Source organism: Doryrhamphus excisus, linkage group LG10, assembly GCF_037039965.1.
Source record: "Doryrhamphus excisus strain RoL-2023G ecotype Guam linkage group LG10, RoL_Dexc_Guam_v1.1, whole genome shotgun sequence".
Taxonomy (NCBI): domain Eukaryota; kingdom Metazoa; phylum Chordata; class Actinopteri; order Syngnathiformes; family Syngnathidae; genus Doryrhamphus; species Doryrhamphus excisus.
The window spans coordinates 15,753,443-15,773,815 of record NC_136366.1 but is presented as its reverse complement, the minus strand read 5'-3'; the positions used below and the strand labels follow the sequence as shown (position 1 = coordinate 15,773,815).

General features: G+C 38.6%; 1 protein-coding gene across 1 annotated transcript; it reads left to right on the top strand.

The window, feature by feature from the left end:
• Positions 1-16,761: 16,761 nt before the first annotated feature.
• Positions 16,762-20,373, top strand: parm1 (prostate androgen-regulated mucin-like protein 1). Its single transcript, XM_078794386.1, has 3 exons — positions 16,762-17,399; positions 19,378-19,453; positions 20,078-20,373. The coding sequence occupies exons 1-3, from the start codon at positions 16,796-16,798 to the stop codon at positions 20,160-20,162; spliced, it is 765 nt and encodes a 254-aa protein (XP_078650512.1). The 5' UTR covers positions 16,762-16,795; the 3' UTR covers positions 20,163-20,373.

Sequence of the window (20,373 nt, the reverse complement as noted above, 5' to 3'; positions counted from 1 at the left end):
GGTTGGCCATGAGTGAAATAAATTAATACACAAAAACACAGTTGGTGTGAGTCCTGCAGTCCTTTTATGTTCTTGTGGGGTCTTTTGTGACCTCTTGTCTGGGTCGGCACTGTGCCCTTGGGGTAATTTTGGTTCACCAGTGTTCCATGTTTTTGCCATTTGTGGATAACGGCTCTTACTGTGGTTAACTGGAGTCCCAAAGTTTTAGAAATTGCTTTTTCTTCTTGCTCTTCTTGGTCTCGTTTTAGTCCTGTGTCATTCTTTTTAGAGCCTCTCTCTGCAGTGCTCTATAAATGTAAATCAGGGGTCTCAAACTCAATTTACTTGGGGGCCACCGGAGCTAGGTTCTGGGTGAAGCCGGGCCGCATCAGGTTTTCAAAAAAAACCCAAAACGCATTTATTAAAAACTAGAAAAAAAATCAATAAAAAAACTATCTTCAATGCTTTTGCTTCTGCTATACCCTACACTTTTTCAGTACTTTGGTTCCGTTTTTTCACACCAAAAACATTCCACTGTTCTCAAATATCTTAATTTTTATTTTTCTATACACAAAATAAGATAAAAAAAATAAATAAACAAATTAAGAATAAAGACAATAAATCAATCAGTAATAAATAAGTAAAATAATAATAAAACAGCAAATAAGAAAAACGTAAGAAACCACATACAGTTGGTAGAGAAATTATTTTTTTCAGATTCAAATGTACAGTATTAACAGTTATTTAACCTTTAACATGAACATGAAGATTAATGAAACCTAATAATTTGACCCAATTAGCAAGTTAGCATCGTACTCAGTTCCATCTGGGAGCAGCGTCGTAACTTTAACAACAGCTTTAAGCTGTCATTTCAACATTAAACTTTGGTATCAAGGTGGGGGCCTCAAACTAGCGTCTCACGGGCCAAATGCGGCCCGTGGGCCACGAGTTTGAGACCCCTGATATAATACAAAGACGTACACACACTTACACAGATTCGTCCCACATATGCACATTTTAGTTGTCAGACTCCTGTACAATAACTGTGCAATAAACTGTGCAGTAACCGTGCAACAAACCTGTGGCTTGGTCAATACATCGACAGCTATATGTAAATAACTTTGTATTATGGTTGCACAGTGTTAGAGTGGTTGGCGCAGAGGTAACACAACAAGGAGACCCAAGTTCGATTCCATTCAAACCCGCGGGCCGCCGCGAGTTTGAGACCCCTGATGTAAATCATAGAATTGATCATCTGGTCTCTCCACGCAATTGTCAAATTCTTCTCTACAAGAAGCTTGGGTTCAGGGGAACCTGTTTGCCCTGACGTAGCACTTCCCGATGGACAGTTGTGGGAAGTGGAAGGTCGTGTGCCTGGTGATTCAAGTGCAGTGCTGGAATATGCACTGCCCTGATGTATTAGAGAATTCGTAAGATGGAAGAAGCGTCCCCAAGAACTGCTCGTCATGATTGTTATGGTGGCTAAAGCACTCGGATTGTGACTATGAAGCACAACAAAGTAGAAGCTTTCATCTTTGCAGAGGCACATGGAATGACTGAGAGAACGCATGCATGCATAACTAGTGTCAATACTGGAATAAGTTCGATGTTCTGCAACAACCAAGGCCCAGGCCTACCATGACGGGAAACTGCTGGAACTACTGTCCAAAGTTAAGTCAGCTCTAAAATCTGAAATCAACATTCAGTTAATTAATGTGTCCCGTCTTTCTGGTCCAACTGAAAAAAATGACCACATCTGTGAAGTACACAGTATGTGGTGGGAAGCTGTGTGCTTTCCACCTATATGTCTCCAGCCTTAGGCCTCGCGCTGTCAGATTGACTTTCCACAGCAGACAGCACAAGGTCATCAGATGATGACCAGTGGCCGGGGGTGCCCCGCAGTGACTCGCTGTCCATATTCATCCTCAGTGAGCCTGCACTCTGCACCCACCAGACATTTTGGGACCCTCACTGCTTTTTTGTGTAGTTGTTGGATTATCATTTTCACCTTTGAGCATACAATCCAGACTCCACTTTGTGTACAGTTTACGGTGAGGCTGTTTAATGTGTTTCGGAAAAACAATGAAAAAAAAGCACCATTTTATCAGATCTTTCCTTCAAGTTTTCATCCACTTTTATACACTACTCAAAATGATGACAGCAACAGACAATATTTCCACTGTTTTAGAACTTTGAAGTTTAGAACTAGTACATGCATGCAGGGCCGTTGACAAACGGGTATCTTGTCCCGAGCCCATTCATGAAAGGGGCCCAGGAACTTGTCCCTCATGAAAATGTGATTAATCAGTTTGTTTCATTTGGGGGGAAAAATGTGCAATATTTACATTAAAAAAATTATTTCTGGTTCTTTTGCCTTTATTGTCTTCAAAAACAGAGTGAAGAATCCCCCTACCACCACTAATGCACAAATGATTTGGTCTGATTAATGTGTGTGTGCGCTGGCGGGGGTGGGTGTGGGGTGTGAATCAGATTATTTTGTCCAGGGCCCAGCCAAAGCTGTCAACGGCCCTGCATACATGGTGGAAGAATACATTGTCACTAGGGGTGTAACGATTCGTTTAGTAATAATTTGATTTGATTCACAATTTGTGGTTGTTGATACAATTCAAGGACGATATCAGTTAATTTAGAAAGATACGATCTGAAATTATTCAGTAAATTTATATCGATTCAGTAACATTCATTCATTCATTCATTCATTTTTTACCGCTTATCCTCACGAGGGTGGCGACCCCAGCTGTCTTCGGGCGAGAGGCGTGGTACACCCTGGACTGGTCGCCAGCCAATCACAGGGCACATATAGACAAACAACCATTCAAACTCACATTCATACCTATGGACAATTTGGAGTGGCCAATTAACCTAGCATGTTTTTGGAATGTGGGAGGAAACCGGAGTACCCGGAGAAAACCTACGCATGCACGGGGAGAACATGCAAACGCCACACAGAGATGGCCGAGGGTGGAATCGAACTTGGGTCTTCTAGCTGTGAGGCCTGCACGCTAAACACTAGTAACATTTTAGTAAAAATTAATCCAGTGTGACTGTGAAATAAATAAAGTTTCCTAGATTTGTATTGATTTTTTTTTATTGAAGGAATCAGGTATAAATGATGATAAATGCTGACATACTTCAGAATAAATCATCAACGAGAAAAAAAATAAAAAATGAAATAAAAATGAACATACAGTTTCATGTATTTTCAAATCCACCAACTCCAATTTAAGTGGAAAGTATTTGGCTCAGTGTTTGTTTTATTTGCCGTGTTATTCCATAAGTGTGCACTTGTTAACAATAAGCCATGAATGCATTTATTTACTGCAAGCCTCGCGGACCACAGTTTGAAAATCCTGCTTTCGTGTTACTTCGTCAATAATGTGTCACTCAACACAACCTCTGTAATACTTACATGTATGTAAAAGCATGAAAAGGTCCTTTGACTGCGCTGTGAAAGAGGCAATTAGCTTTATCCTATGTACTTTCCTCTGGTGGCGCGGCGGCTGTAGCTTTGTCCATAAATGTGATTAATATGAGATCTCATCTGCTTTTAGTGACCATGGTGATGACAGTGAATGGGAGGAATGGGAGAAATTTTGTCAAAATTAACATTTCCAGGCAGCACAAGCCCCAGATAGGGAAGTTGAAACCATCCCTATATGACATTCCGAGTCATGAACTGCCATTATGTTGGGAAATATTAAGGAATAAGACAGAATGTTCTGGTTTGTATGACCCGACTCATCCAATTAATAAAAAGTTGCATTTAAGATTTATACAACAGGTCCAATAAAAGCATCTGTTTGAACCCAAGAGATCATTCCTGGCAAGGAGACTGTTAAAATCACTTTTTATTGATCTGATGTCTCTAAGATGAATTTGGGCAATTAGAGGCAGCAGAGGGCAACTAAATCAATTACCGTTGTGCAAAAACAAATATCTGACATCCAATTTACTGGGTTGTGAAAAACGACTGACAAAAGCAATGACTCTATAAGGACTTTCCGACATAGCCTAAATCATCCATTGGAAGTTGACAATGAAATGTGTTGGTAGGTTTGAACGCTAAACTAAGAAAGAATCTTTTACAAAACCAAAATGGACAAAAGCACATCAATATTGGGAATTATTGTGAAAGATTGTGGTGGCGAGTAAAGCACACAACGCCACAAGGGAGCTGCACAGTTCGTAACAAGGCTAAGAGATATTGGCAGTGTATTGGTGGATGAGAAGACGAGAGGTTTAAATATCCAGATTGAAGCTAAATAATTTAGAGTCCCGATTCATAGTGATGGCGAGATGAATCCCCATGAGGCTTTGAACCATTTCAGTCAACTGGTTCGAGAATGGATTCATTTCTTGAAGCTTCATGTGCACACGAAACCACCTGCTGGCCTTAGATAGAATTACAGGTGGCTGTATCTGGTAATGGTAATGGTAATGGTAATGGTAATGGTAATGGTAATGGTAATGGTAATGGTAATGGTAATGGTAATTGGTAATGGTAATGGTAATGGTAATGGTTTTATTTCATTTGAACATGCATCAGATTACAATTGAGTGCATCACATAATCAGTTCACAGTTCCACATGTCCAAAAGGAGTAGGAAGAAGCAAAGCTTATTAAATCCTACCCCTCCATCTGGTACTTTTACAATCAGTAACTGTTACATTTGTTCACTTCCTGCTTTCCATAATACAGTTAAGTTTTTTTTTTGTTTGTTTTTTTAAATAATGCACCTGGTGATATGACCATCTTCATGTGTGATGCATTGAATGCTGATCTGTTTTGGCTCTTGGAAATGATTATGTACTATAAAGAATTGTATAACTAAATGATTAATCTACAAAGTGTAAGATAAAATATACAGTATATATAAAATACTGAATGTTTGATGGGTGAAGGTCCAGTTTCATCTCTATGTTCGTGAAAGGCACGTTAATGCCTGAACATGGATGAGGCGTTATTATTGTACCCCAACTCCTTGAAACACAATAAGCACTTCACCTCTCAATAACAATGACAAACAGTGAAAATACAGGTTTTCAAATACAAACATACCATCTCTTAATAGTGTTGATTTGGCTTACTGGTCAAGTCAAAATGTTTCCACACAGGAGAAATTTTCCTCTTTCGAGCTGGCTCCATATCTTGTCTCTCTGAACTCCAAACTAACGTAACCGTATAGTAACCAAACAATCGACAAACACTATCCACACGCTCAACTGACTGACTCTCACCACAAAACCCCGCATTTTAATGTTTAAGCCTGAGGGGTTTATATAGCTGAGTGTCAGGCAAACATCGCGGCAAATTCTGAACCTTTTCCCGAAATCCTTCACATGGTACAGCCGGACGTCACCAATTCCGGCGCTCCCCCCAATGAATCAAGCCTGGGTACACGCCTCGCAGAAGTGCCCACTCGATTACTCGACACACGCTTCGAAGCCCAGGCACCTCTTGTAACATCACTAGTCCCGAGAGATAGGGGACCCGTTCTACCTCCCACTCTACTTTTAGAGATTCTAAATACAAGTCGAGTCAAGTCCAAAAGTATTAGGCTTCAAATGTTCAGGCGCTTACAAGTCATGAGCACTGTTTTGTGTTTACCAAATAACATGCCATTCTAACAATGTCAACTGACATAATGAGGCAGATTCTGTTTTTTCATATTATTACATAACAACCATCATGTTTGTTGAATACTTTGAATGGGGACACATTTTATTCAACACACTAGGGCTATAGTGTGTTGACAATATTATATATATCGTGATTTTCAATCGACAATACAAGTAGTAAGTCACTGTCGACTTTAGTTATGTGACTTGACTCAGACTTTCGTCACATTTTTGATGACTTCAGACTCTACTTGAAATTACCCTCAAAGACTGGCAACTATTATTTCATTGTAAGTTGGACTGATACCTGTTGTGAGCTACGGCTGTGGGTACCTTTAGCCTGGCATCCATTTTATTGAACGATATCTTGTAAAATAGCCGTGGATGAATGGATGACGAATAACAAATAATGTTGCCCAGTAAACTCAGACTTGATTTTACTGGGCAAGGACTACGATACCAAGTAAAATTTAGGCTAATTTTGTGATGCAGTGCAAGGTGGCAGAGCGTGGCACACCCCACCCAGTGCTAATTTTTTGTCCAGCGCACCATTACCACCATTACCACCATTACAACCATTACCAATTTGGTAATTTAGCAACGAGATGCGTTCATTTGATTGGTTAAGATTACGCTCGGCTAACCTTCTCACGCCTTCTGTCCTCCCTCTTTGACAATTGCGTCAATGGGAGGGATGGAGGTGTGGGTGTGCTGAGCTGCGCCACTCACAAAAATTGCAAAGTGCGGTGGCCACACCCCTACAAAAATCGAGCCTAATGTGTCTGGTAATTTTTCGAAATGTTTGATTTATCGGTGATAGATAACATTTGCTTGTGTGTATAATTGTATATGTTTTGACAAATAATGGGCCATATTTAACTGCAAAACAGCATGATAATTCATATTTTTTTCTGTGAATTAACAGTGCTTATGACTCAATGGGGCCTGTGACTTTGGACTTGACTTTGGAGTGTCTTGTTTTGACTTGAAAATCAAACAGTATATAATTTAACTCCATCAATTTAAATCATATATAAATCAAGTGGTGATGAAATATAACAACATTTCTCCCACTCTAAACCTAAAATGAGAACAAATGACAGTAATTTTAGTATAATTGTTCATTGTAGGCATGCTGCTTCTTTCACCAATTAACCACAACAAAACAGGCTATGTATTGTTAGAAATCCTAAAAGAGAAGATATGTGGTTTTACAAAAATGAGGCTCTTTTGGCACACAGTAAAGTGCACTACATTTCAAATTCTACCTCAATATGTACTCAAACCTCATGGTGTTCTACAATGACACCTACTGACTCTCCCGGAATAAATATGGAAGATGTGCTCGTTATCAGGCGACGCCTTGCCCACACAGCCACTGATAGCCGCAATCAGCAGAAGGAGGAAGAGGGGGACTCGAGAGGGCAGCTCGTCAGCTCGGATGTGGCCTTCTCTATAACCCGTGATTGAGTTTGAATCCTTAAAGAATGCACTATAATGATAGTCATCTTGGCTAGTGCTGGTCTAGTTTTGATGTCTGAAGATGGCTGCAATTTTGTATTCATGTGTTTGTCCATCAGTGTGTCATTGAGCAGAAAAAGACTGGAAAAGCACTATGAGGGCGTTTTTCTTTACATCACTTATTGTCCCATAGTAAAGCACACATACTTTTCCTTTCTATGCCTTTTTTTTCGTTTCTACGCCCTTATTTTGTTATGACTTCCTGTTTTGTTTAGTTCTGTTTTTATCCACCTTTACTTTCCTGCTCCAACGCACCTGTTTCTGATTTTGTGTTGATTATTAAATTCATCCTGTGGCATCCTTCTGTGTTGGGGCATTGTCATTAGTTTGCTAATTTGCTGGTATCTATTATGTGTGCATGAATATGAACATTCAAATAGCTGTATAAAAAGTGTGTTGCGTGTTAGTATTGCCATGCATATGTTTCATTAGACATGCAAACACTGCCCCGTGGATTCCATTGAAGCCATTTTCTCTAACTGATATGGAGCTTTGTATGGATGTGACGCACGCTATTGCTGCTGCTGTGAAAGCACACTGTCCACCACTCAGGGAGGTATTCACAGGACCGTGAATGACACAAAGAAAAGATTACATTGTTACGAAAGGCAGGAAAAAAAAGAACTAACACACTCCTTAATGCATATGGGCAATTCTCTCGAATGCCGTACCAGCAAGGACGTCATTTCAAGTGACATGAGATACAGACTACAGAGATTTGAAGCAGTAAATATCACAACTACAAACATTTTAACATTGATGTCTGCTATAAGTAGCACATTTTGGAACATTGTCTTACTCTTATGATCAACAACTTGGCTGGTTTTGTGTTTTATCACGTGATTTGGGCTGAATGTGCATGTGTTTGCTGTCAACTTGCCCCCGAGGAGTTAAGTGATGCACCTGAATGCACCATTCTGAGCAAAAGCTAGCTCAGCACTGATGGCAGTTTGCTAGTTTTGATCCTGCTTGTTGAGTATGAAGTGTCCATTATCTGACTGGAATCTTTCCATGGTGTCCCAACACTGTGTTGCTGTTTAATTTAATTAAAAGATTTAAACTGACACCAGCTTAGTGGCTTTTCATCTGGGACCAACCGACAAGAGAACGTAACAGAAAACCTACCTTCTAAATATGTGTCTTAACATTATTAGAGCCCTCTAGACATGAAATAACACCCCTATAGTCATCGTTTCCACTTAAGTAGACATAAGATAAAATAAGCCGTTTAAAGGGGTCCTATTATGCTCATTTTTCAGCTCTTTGTGTTGAGTTGCAGACTCCGAAAGAGCAGTTACACACAATAACCCGCACACCAAACTTGCTAGATCTTCCAGAATCTGCACCTATTCCATCTGTATCTCTTTGGATTTCTCAGTCTGTTTTAATTCAGTCCACCCACCTCCCGCCTCCAAGCAGGCCCACTCCGTTGTGTTTGGTCCCACTCCCAGGAACTTCCAGACTACTGCCGAACCCCACTTTCTAATTTTGTGGATATAGAAATTGATAAGTTGATAGCCTTTGGAGAGCTAACTGAAAAGTGGTTCGGAACTAGTTGTAGCTCAAGAGACCTCTGACTTACTGTGCATGAACTCAAAGAGTGTACTTACAAAGTGGAGGCATAGTATGTCTGACGTTAATAAATAAATATTATATTTCACATTCATGGAAATATAAATATAATAATTCATGGGGTGGCACGGCGGTCTAGTGGTTAGCGCGCAGACCTCACAGCTAGGAGACCAGGGTTCAATTCCACCCTCCGCCATCTCTGTGTGAAGTTTGCATGTTCTCCCCATGCATGCGTGGGTTTTCTCCGGGTACTCCGGTTTCCTCCCACATTCCAAAAACATGCTAGACTAATTGGCGCGACTTCAAATTTTCCATAGGTATAAATGTGAATGTGAATGGTTGTTTGTCTATATGTGCCCTGTGATTGGCTGGCCACCAGTCCAGGGATGCAGAAATGCTGTTGAGAGATGAAAATATTTTTCTCTTGCTGGTAATCACCAACTGCAACCACTTCGGCCTGAGCTTGCCTCATAGAAAGATTTCATGGGAGCCATAGCTAACAACCGTAAACAGAGCTGTCGGGAGGGCAGTAGGAAGGAATAAGAAGGAATGACAACACAACTAGACAAGAAATGTAGTTTTTATATGAAACTTTAGTAAGGGAGAAACAAATAACCAAATCTAAATGACCCTGTGTGAAAAAGCGATTGCCCCCTAAACCTGGGCCAGCCTTAGCAGTAACAACCGCAATCAAGCATGCATGTTTTGGGATGTGGGAAAACCATGCACAGAAAGACCACGCAATCCCCACAGAGAGACATTCAAACCTTTCATCTGTCATTAAAATTCCAACCCTGTTGATAAACCATTGCAAAAAAAGCAGTAAATGTTTGATTCCCGCTTTACTGAGGAGACCAAAAGAGGATTAAACAGGATTAAAAATATCTTTTCCTATTAGCTCAGACCACCATTTACCACATGTATCCTATCAATATGAATGCAAATCGTGTAATCTGGTGAAGATGTCAGTTCAAATTCCGAGCTATAGACCATCTGACTGAGGAAAACATTGCTTGAAAGGTCACTGGCTTATTAAGACTGGACCAGCGAGCATGAGGGGATGCGCTGGTTTGTCTGTTCATCAGGAAGAGCAACAATATTGTATTTATTCACTCTTTTACATGTAAGAAATATCTTCAAGCATGCACTTTACACAAACTACCAAGAATAAGACACTAAATAAATAATAATTTGCCTAAAGTTGTTGCTCTTTTAATGGCCAAGCTTAAAAATTGCCATCATGTTGTTTTGTTGTGTCCTGACGTAGACCTCTCTATGTCTTAGAGTTAATATGGTGGCAAAGCCCCAATCAAACAGTCCATTTAAATCACTCCATTCAAATCACAGACCTTTCTCCTCTTCAGGGATAATTACTCCTATTATTCTATTGATGAAGTGGCTCCTGAAAATCCCTTTAATGTTTTAGGCTGAATTTTGCAGCTGCATCATGCATGAAAGTTCTGCCCTCTTCACCGGAGTCAAACTACAGCAAAAGAGCATTTGACTAATTTATGTTTACATCTCTCATTGTTGCTATAGACTGCATTGACAATTATGATGTCTGAAATTCCTGTAAATTGCTACTAAATTCATGGTTGGTAATGACTAGCCTTCATTTCCATTGTTTCACATACATTCATTTATCTACAGCGGCCCATAATGCACACACCACTGGTTATATCCCGTTAGCTAACAAAATAACATTATCTTACATGTATTTCATCGCGTCCATTCCATAAAATGGTCTACATAAAGTGGTGACATAGCGAAATAGCAATATGACAAAGAAGAATTCTGATTGGATAGAATTTTAGGAACTTTTTTTTTAGGAATTTTTTATTGAAATTTTTATTTTTTTATTTCACAACAAAGCCACAACATGAACACAAAAAATGGTTTTACATTTTACATGAAAATAGCTATTATTTACAACTACTGTATAACACCATAAACTATTTCCAGCGTTGACATTTGCAACTGAACTGTGTTTGTACGTGCATTCAAATTTTCCTTCAATTCATAACCACCTTTGTGCAGCATGGCGAGATGCCTTTTCACTTCCTGATTGTTGCTGAGCGTGTATTTCAATCAGAAGGATGCAAGCCATGCTGTTATAAAATGCATTTTTGATATATTTTGGTTATTTTGGCTTAAGACTGCAAGACATGATCGCTTCTATTGTGGAGTTGCATCATCACTTCATAGAAAAAAACCTAATAAGCGTGGTCTGGTTGAAAATAACGTATAAATACTTATTTGGGGGCACAGCGACCAAGTGGTTAGAGTGCAGGCCACCACATAAAATGGTCTACATAAAGTGGTGACATAGCGAAATGGCAATATGACAAAGAAGAATTCTGATTGGATAGAATTTTAGGAACTTTTTTTATTGTCGCCTATTGGTTTGGCATGCTTATGACTGTGGTTCCCAATGCATATAATGCATAGGTTGTGTGGACATGATTTTTTTTCATAAACGGAGAGGGAAAAATATGGCTGCTACGTGTGGACAAGGCCTACAAGGCACAGCACAAGTTCACATTGATTGACCCCACGATGTGATTCAACTTTTTTTAACGTGGACTGAAGCTCTGACTGTAATATTCGTGCAATGTACATGACATGGACAAAGGACATTCCTTTAGGCATGGTTAGGTGGAAACAAACGTGCACGCTCACCCTATCTTTGCCCTCCATCTCTCTCTCTCTGTCTCTTCCTCACACACACCCACTCAGTTTAAATTTTCATACATTTTTTAAAAATACATAAGATCACTTATTGCACGCATTACATTTGGTAATTGTGATTATTATGATTAATTTATTTGTTTTTAATTGAATTTATGAAGGCTGCACGGTGAATAAGTGTTTATGCCACACAGCTAGGAGACCGCAGTTCGATTCCACTCTCGGCCATCTCTGTGTGGAGTTTGCATGTTCTCCCTGTGCATGCGTTGGTTTTCTCCGGATACTCCGGTTTCCTCCCACATTCCAAAAACATGCTAGGTTAATTGGTGAATTGTCCATAGGTATGAATGTGAGTGTGAATGATTGTTTGTCTATATGTGCCCCTCAATATGGTCAATATGGCACATATTAGCAATTATCCACCCATCCTCTACATTTCCTGTATTGGATTTCATTATATGGTGTACCTAATGTAAAATTGTTGAATGCATGTACTGTAAGTACATACAGTCGAATGTACGTATATTATGGGCGCCAATGCTATTTGCCTGATACGACACCAATATTGCTGTCTTGCGTTACTGGTATTAATCTGATATTAGCAGTCTTATTACAGTTGTGCCTGGCCACATAGCAACTTTTCACAAATTATGATCGCTGTTTTGTGGTTGACTGTGGCAGCTATTATGTTTGTCTCTTTTGTCTTGGCAGTCATCGTTGCCTGTGTGCGATAAACAAAAAAAAATAGGAGTGTAAAGGTGACTATAGTGGTGTTATTTCATGTCTAGAGGGCTCTAACCATGGTTTAAAAAAATGAAATTAGAAAGCCATAAACAGGTTTTTATGCACTGACTAGGAAAATATTCAGTTTATTGAGTCCTACATCACGGAATTCACTTATGGAAGACCAATACAGAACCAACTATGACATTACTTTTTTATGTATCTGGAGGATAGATTTATTGATTATTTGAGTGAGCATTTAAACCTGACATTGGCAATGACAATGATCGATCGACAATGATGATAGATGCCGGCTAGGGGACTCATGGAATCCGGGTTAATGCAGACCCGTCCAAAGTAGAAGACATTCAACAAGATTTCTGTTTATCTTAAATGCTGCCAATTCCATAATTCCATGCTCCTAATACGCTGATCTGAACTAAATTTGGTGTTCATGAATTCAATTTTTACAATTTTCCACAATTTAGTCATTGTGGTCACTTAATCAAAAGTATATATTTAATGTGGACCCTAATTCTGAAGAGAATATCAATTTATAATACAGAACACTCTTATCTTTAAGTCTGTACTTTCAGTTTCCTGTCAGGGTGTGGTTGTTAAAAGACATTTTCGGGAAAACGAAAGTTATCTCAAGTCTATCTGAATTCTCGCCAACGAAATGACACCCAAACGTACAAAAATACATGTTGATGATTATTCTTATCTGATTAATCCAACTGTTGGAGTTGAAGTCATCATGATTAATCACCATTTGCAACCATTTGTGAAATATGCCCGGACTCGAAAGATACATGACAGGACAGGATTAAATTTGATTGTATGAACAAATTTACCTAATAAATAGAAAATATGAATCAAGCTTAAATATGCCACTTATGACCTTATGAAACAAAGTGCTTCATTAAGACATCCCTCCGGTATATAGCAGATTCACAATTCACAACCATTCTTAATGAGGCAGCCATTTTTAAAAAGCCGTCCCTCTCGGTATGAGCCATTTTTGATGATTTTACTGATTTTTCAAGGCACACAGAATATTGTTTTATTGAAATGGTACATAACCACAAGAAAGATTAGACTCTAATCTTATATCAGGGAAAAAAAAAAGGTTGATTCTACCTTTTTCTGTTCTAGTAATCAGCAGTAGAGCATAGCTAAGTTTCAACCAAATATCAGTTCTCAACAAAAAGAACAGAAAAAAAGGTTTTTTGTGAAAAGACACATTTCAAGCATAGCTTTCACTTGGACAAAATGTCTAAACAACATACCCACAACATGAACACAAAAAATGGTTTTACATGAAAATAACTATTATTTACAACTACTGTATAACACCATAAACTATTTCCAGCGTTCACATTTGCAACTGAACTGTGTTTGTACATGCATTCAAATTTCCTTTCAATTCATAACCACGTTTGTGCAGCATGGTGAGATGCCTTTTCACTTCCTGATTGTTGCTGAGCGTGTATTTCAATCAGAAGGATGCAGGCCATGTTGTTATAAAGTGCATTTTTGATATATTTTGGTGTTATTTTGGCTTAAGACTGCACCAGACATGATCGCTTCTATTGTGGAGTTGCATCATCACTTAATGAAAAAAAAACCGAATAAGCGTGGTCAGGTTGAAAATAATGTATAAATACTTATTTGGGGGCTGCACTGCGACAAAGTGGTTAGAGTGCAGGCCACACAGCTAGGAGACCGCAGTTCGATTCCACCCTCGTCCATCTCTGTGTGGAGTTTTCATGCTCCCCGTGCATGCATGGGTTTTCTCCGGGTTTTCACCGGGAACCCACAGCAAAGCTAAGAACGTGACACATTCCCAACAATAACAAAATATTTGACATCATACTTAGCTATATGTAGCAATGTTAAAGGTGCTGTGATGATATGTAGTATTCTACACTGGGACAGCAATGTTAGAGCCACAGCAGGAAGGGCTGTAGACAACAGGAAGTAAAAAAAACAACAACAACAAAACCATTAACTCTCAATTCTCTCAATGCTAGCATGTGTGAGTCTAAATTATGTTTCCTTTGTGTCTTGTTTTCTGTTATTATATTCAGTAATATGAGTGCAATGGTGACTATAGGGGTGTTATTTCATGTCTAGAGGGCTCTAATAATGTTAAAAAATACATATTTCAAAGGTTGTAAACAGGTTTTTTATGCTCTAACTACCAAAATATTCCTTTAATTCTGTCGGCCATATCTGTGTGGAGTTTGCGTGTTCTCCCCGTGCATGCGTGGGTTTTCTCCGGGTACTCCGGTTTCCTCCCACATTCCAAAAAACATGCTAGGTTAATTGGCAACTCAAAATTGTCCATAGGTATGAATGTGAGTGTGAATGGTTGTTTGTCTATATGTGCCCTGTGATTGGCTGGCGACCAGTCCAGGGTGTACCCCGCCTTTTGCCTGAAGACAGCTGGGATAGGCTCCAGCACCCCCCGCAACCCTCGTGAGGATAAGCGGTAGAAAATGAATGAATGAATATTTCATACATATAAGCTGTCTGAAGTTGGTGATTCATGCAAACATGGTAATAAACATGCAAACTCCAAACAGAGATGACCAACAGTAGAATCGAACACAGGTCTTCCCGATCTCCTGACACCACTCTGTCCTTATTTAGTACTCAACAATTGTTCACACCTGTTTCTGTCAAGTGTACTCATTTATTTGTAACATTTTGTATTTATTTATCTGTTCACCTTAACCAGTCCGTAAGTTCAACGTTTTTTATACAGATACCGACCCAGTTATCGAGAAGCCTCACCCCCAAGATATGCAGCCACAAAAGCTCTTCGCAGGAAACAGGAAGTTTCAGTTTGAGCACACGTGAAGAAGGTACAGCACCGCCATGGCGGCCTACATGCGAACTCTCGTGACATGTAAGTACATTTTAGATGAAGTATTCGGCTTTGAGCCATTTTCAATACTTGAACTGAATAGGAAAATGAAATTTCTACAAGAAACAAAATAACAAAGTTGTAATTTTAAATAGAAACGAAAACAAAGTTTTAATTTTGCTATTTATTTATATGCTATTTATATAGTCAAAATGTCTATTGTCTAATGTAAAGAGGAAAAAAGTCACAATTTTACAAGAATAATTTTGTAATATGAGGAAAGATAATGTCATTTTATTAGCATAGAGTTGAAATATTTTTTTTTAAGTTTTTTTTCTGTTATGAGAAACTAATAATTTTTGGAAAATTAGGTAGAGCTCGTCAAGCTATGGGAATAATATTAATATTATGAGTAGAAAACGTACTTGAAATTTACTTTAAAGTTGCAATATTTGGAAACTGTAAAAAAAAAACAACAACAGCAAAAAAAGGCAGGGGAGGCCGCAAAATTGATATGAATTTTCACTTATATCACAAATCTTATTAGCATACTTACATTGCCAAATATCAACATGGCCCTTCCATCCTTTCATTTTTTAGTACGTGGGCCACAATTCCACACTTCAATGTGGGAAATGCAGTTCGGCCACTCATCTCGGAGACAAACGCTACTGCCCTCTATAGTCCAACCCCTGAATCACAGCTCAGAACCATACACAATGCTGTGTATGGGCCTTTGTTATGTCTATGACCAAAGTAAATGCCCAAATGTAACAGATACTATAAACCAGTGTGGCTGTGTGAGTGTATGTTAGGAAATATCATTCCAGGAATTTAAGAACTGGCTGGCTCAAACAGGGAGATTACATAAGCAATGTGGAGTTTTGGTTTTGATTCTGGCTATTTTGCCAACTGCTTATATCGCTGTCAGTCAGGCTGTCCAAGGGGCGTCATGATAAGGGGATTCCACTTATTTTTTAATCATATAAATTATTTTTTTGTGCTCCAATTACTACTATATTATTATATTATACAGGGAATGCAAGTATTATTCCTGTGCATTAGTAACAAAGTGGGTACATTGAGACCCCTTGCAGCGCAACTCCTCAACCCGGTTAGTGTGCACTGCTGTGGAAGCCAGTGTCTAGTTTTAGCCTATAGTAGGGGTCATTTAGTTTCATTTCACTGACAAAATACTTTTATATCAGTATGAACAAATTTCTTTTTTTCATGTTTAAAGACAAATAGACTTTTAAATCCATGTTGAAATTACTCAAACTTTTTTTATTTTGAATTGCAGATCTGATGTTGTTTGGTGTAGGTTGTCCGATTATGGACGCCGCTACCATATCTGGAATCATAAACAATGCCTCTTCTGACATGACCAGCGATTATCCAACCACTGCCGCTCCTGTAATGACCCAGGCTTACCAAAATGGATCCAAAATCGAGACCACTGCCGCTCCTGACACGAGCCAAGCTTACCAAACTGCCACAACCGCTGGATCCACAATCAAGACCACTTCCACTCCCAACATGAGGCAAGCTTACCAAACTGCCACTAACACTGGATCCAAAATCGAGATGACTTCCACTTCCGGCAAAACTCATGTTTACCAAAGTGCCACCACCGCTGGATCCAAAATCAAGACCACTTCCACTCCCAACATGAGGCAAGCTTACCAAACTGCCACTAACACTGGATCCAAAATCGAGATGACTTCCACTTCCGGCAAAACTAATGTTTACCAAAGTGCCACCACCGCTGGATCCAAAATCAAGACCACTTCCACTCCCAACATGAGGCAAGCTTACCAAACTGCCACTAACACTGGATCCAAAATCGAGATGACTTCCACTTCCGGCACAACCCATGTTTACCAAAGTGCCACAACCACTGGATCCAAAATCGAGACCACTTCCACTCCTAGAATGACCCATGTTTACCAAAGTGCCACAACCACTGGATCCAAAATCGAGACCACTGCCACTTTCAAAACCGATCACATTGTCACATTCAAAATCAGCAACACTTCCTCATCTGAAACGACCACTGCTTCCCAAACTGACACAACTACTCGACCTCAAATCATCACCACTGCCGCTTCTGACACAACCTCTGCTTCCTTAGCGTTCACCACTAACACTTCGGTAATTGACACTAGTGCCATTTCCCAACCTGACCACACTGTCACTTTAAAAATCGGCACGCCCTCCTTGACTGAAACTACATCTATTCCCCAAACTGACACTACTACTGGATTAAAAATCGGCACCACTGTTGCTTCTGACACTACTCCTGCCTCCCAAAGAGTCACTGTTTCCAGAACCACCACCATATATAGTACCACTAGGAGCAGCAGAGGACTAGAGGAGGTGCACAAGCGTAAGGGCCTGAGCTCAGGTGTGTACCAACAAGTTATTTTTTTCCATTTCTTGTTACAAATACACATTGAGTCACATGGAAAAGTAATATTCAGTACATAATACTATATACCATGGGTCTGAAACACGCGGCCCGCGGGCCAAATGTGGCCCGCAGGACACTGAAAGCTGAATGTTGGTATCATGTACCCAGAAAAAATTATTACGTTTGTTTAATGTTCATGTTAAACGTTAAATAACTGTTAATAGTTATCCTCCCTATCCGTGTGGAAGTGGTAAATTTTTGGCTATTTAAGTTTAAAGGAAATAACTTCAAGGCTAGCTCTCTAGTTTGCGAGTTAGCATGTGTCTCAAGACCCTGCAGTTGCGCAATATGTTGTAAATAAAAAGAGTATAAATGTGACTATAGTCGTGTTTTGTCATGTCTACAGGGCTCTAATAATGCTTTGTTCATTTTAATCTGAAAAAAATAATTTGTCTATGTGGTTTCTTAAGTTTTTATTATTTGTTGTTTTATTATTATTATATTTATTCATTTATTACTGATTGATTTTCTTTATTCTTGATTTGTTTATTTATTTTTCATCTTATTTTGTGTAGAACAATAAAAAGTAAGATATTTGAGAACAGTGGAATGTTTTATCAGAGCTTTTCTTGTAGAAGATCGAAACCAAAGCAAAGTTTATTCATTTTTCTGTTTTTAATAAATGTGTTTTTTTTTTTTTTTTGGAAATCCTGATGCGGCCCAGTCTCACCCAGACCCTAGCTCCAGTGGCCCCCAAGTAAATTGAGTTTGAGACCCCTGCTATATACAATAACCACAACCGTTTAAAGGGGAACTGCACTTTTTGTGGAATTTTGCCCATCATTCACAATCCTTATGTGAAACCTAAATATATGTTTCTTTCCATTTTCTGTGCATTATAACACAAGTTAACACAAGTTAATTTCAGCTAGCTTACATTGCTATTGCTATTTTGACTATGAATCCCTCTTGAAGATAAAAAAAACTGAAGATAACATAATAGTTCATCTTGCCTTATTTTGATGATTTAAAACACCACCAAAACTTCTTTTCGCGGCACATTGATACACATATTTATGCTAGCTTTGTTAACAACAAAACAGCAGTGACAACACTTACGATGTCCGCTCTCATCCTAAGGTAGTGCGCAGTCCTCAGGTACAAAATGTTGACGGAGAACGATCATCTTGTTGAGTCTTTGTAGCGAAATCGAGAGCTCTTCCGTCGGTGAATGACGCCGAGACTAGCGATTAGCACGGCGGCGTGTTAGTTAGCTAGTGTCAGTTGTTAGCTAAGAAATCATCAAAATATAGCTAGATGCTGAAACTATTCCATGTTAGTCCATCAGTGTACGTGTTTTTTATTTTTTATTTTATTTTATTTGGGCAAATATATAAACATTACAGTGCATTTCTTACATCAATCAAAATATAACTTTCCATTATTATTTGTATTCAACTATATGATCACAAGCCCAAAAGGAGTAGGCTGAAGCAAAAGCTTATAAATGCCTACCCCTTTTTGCAAGGTATAATCATGTTCATGCCACTGTCTTGTTTTCCCCTGTTATTATTATCATTTTAATATTATTATTGTTATTATCATAATCATTATTATCATTATTGTTATAATCTTTATCGTTATTACCATTATTATTGTTATTATTATCACCATTATTATATCATCATTAATATTACCATTTTCATCATTATAGTTGTAACAATTTTTTTATTTTTTTTTATTATTTAATTTTACAGACTTCATTGCTTCTTGTAGAGTGCTGTATCATTCCATCTGTTATTTTCTGAAATCCGCAGTATTTGTGCTTTTATTGTCAATTTATTAGCTCACTTTCCCCCACTAAGGGTAACATTTACATATGATTTTTAATCATTCTTGTGGATGTGACGAAGATGCTGTCTTCTTCTGCTGTGGAAAAGACAAATGATTTCCTCCTATTTGTTTTTTCCAGGAAGTATTGCAGCCATTCTATGCACATTTGGAATCATGGCCATTCTGGTTTTGGGGGGTCTATACTACAAGTATCGGTAGGTACACCATGACTTTATGGTATACAGTCGTCCCTCGTTTATCACAGTTAATTGGTCCCAGACTTAGTAAATTAGTAAATTAGCCCATTTATGACTTTCTAAATACGTTGTTTAACAAGATCACAGTCCTGTGGACTTGAAATAACACCCCTAGAGTATTATTTTTGTTTAAAGTACATTTAGCAACACTGATATTCAGTTTTTCTGAGACAGCCTCAGCTTTGAGCATAGCATGCTAGCTAGCTAACTAGCTTGCCTCCTATTTATTTATTCTAAAGAAAGGGTTTCAAACAGAGTGCGGTACAAGGACAAAGTAAGAAGCCAAAATCTTACCACTTCCACAAGGAATGGGAGAAGAACTTTTTTTTCAGTCTATCATATCAAACATGCCATATCATGTCATTACCGACCCCTAGTGGCCAGAATACTACACCTGACTTGTCATTCAATATTTTTAGACTAATAAATGTCCATAGTCAACCACAAAACAGCAATCATTTATTAATTAATGACATTTTTCAAAACTGCGATGGTGAGAGGGACGACTGTAGTTGACGTACTCGTCATGATTACACTATAAAGGAACAGCTTTGTTAATACATTTCCTTTCTGTCTCAATAGATTTGCAGACAACTACGCCATGATTATCGAGACACCAGCCATCAATCTTTTGAACTTCAGTAACCCGATGTATGATGACGCTTAAGCCCACTAACTTAAGCCAAGTAACTTCCACGTCCAAAACCTCCCCAAGCCCAAAACTGCAAACTGGCGTGATTTTTGGAAGTAGACTTTAAATGTGTGTTGGGTATTCTTGCAAGTCATATATATACGACAGAACAACAAAAATAATATGTTTTGCTTTTGAAGGCAGCCTTTTTATTTATTACGTGTAGGCTTGTGTAAAAAAAAATAAA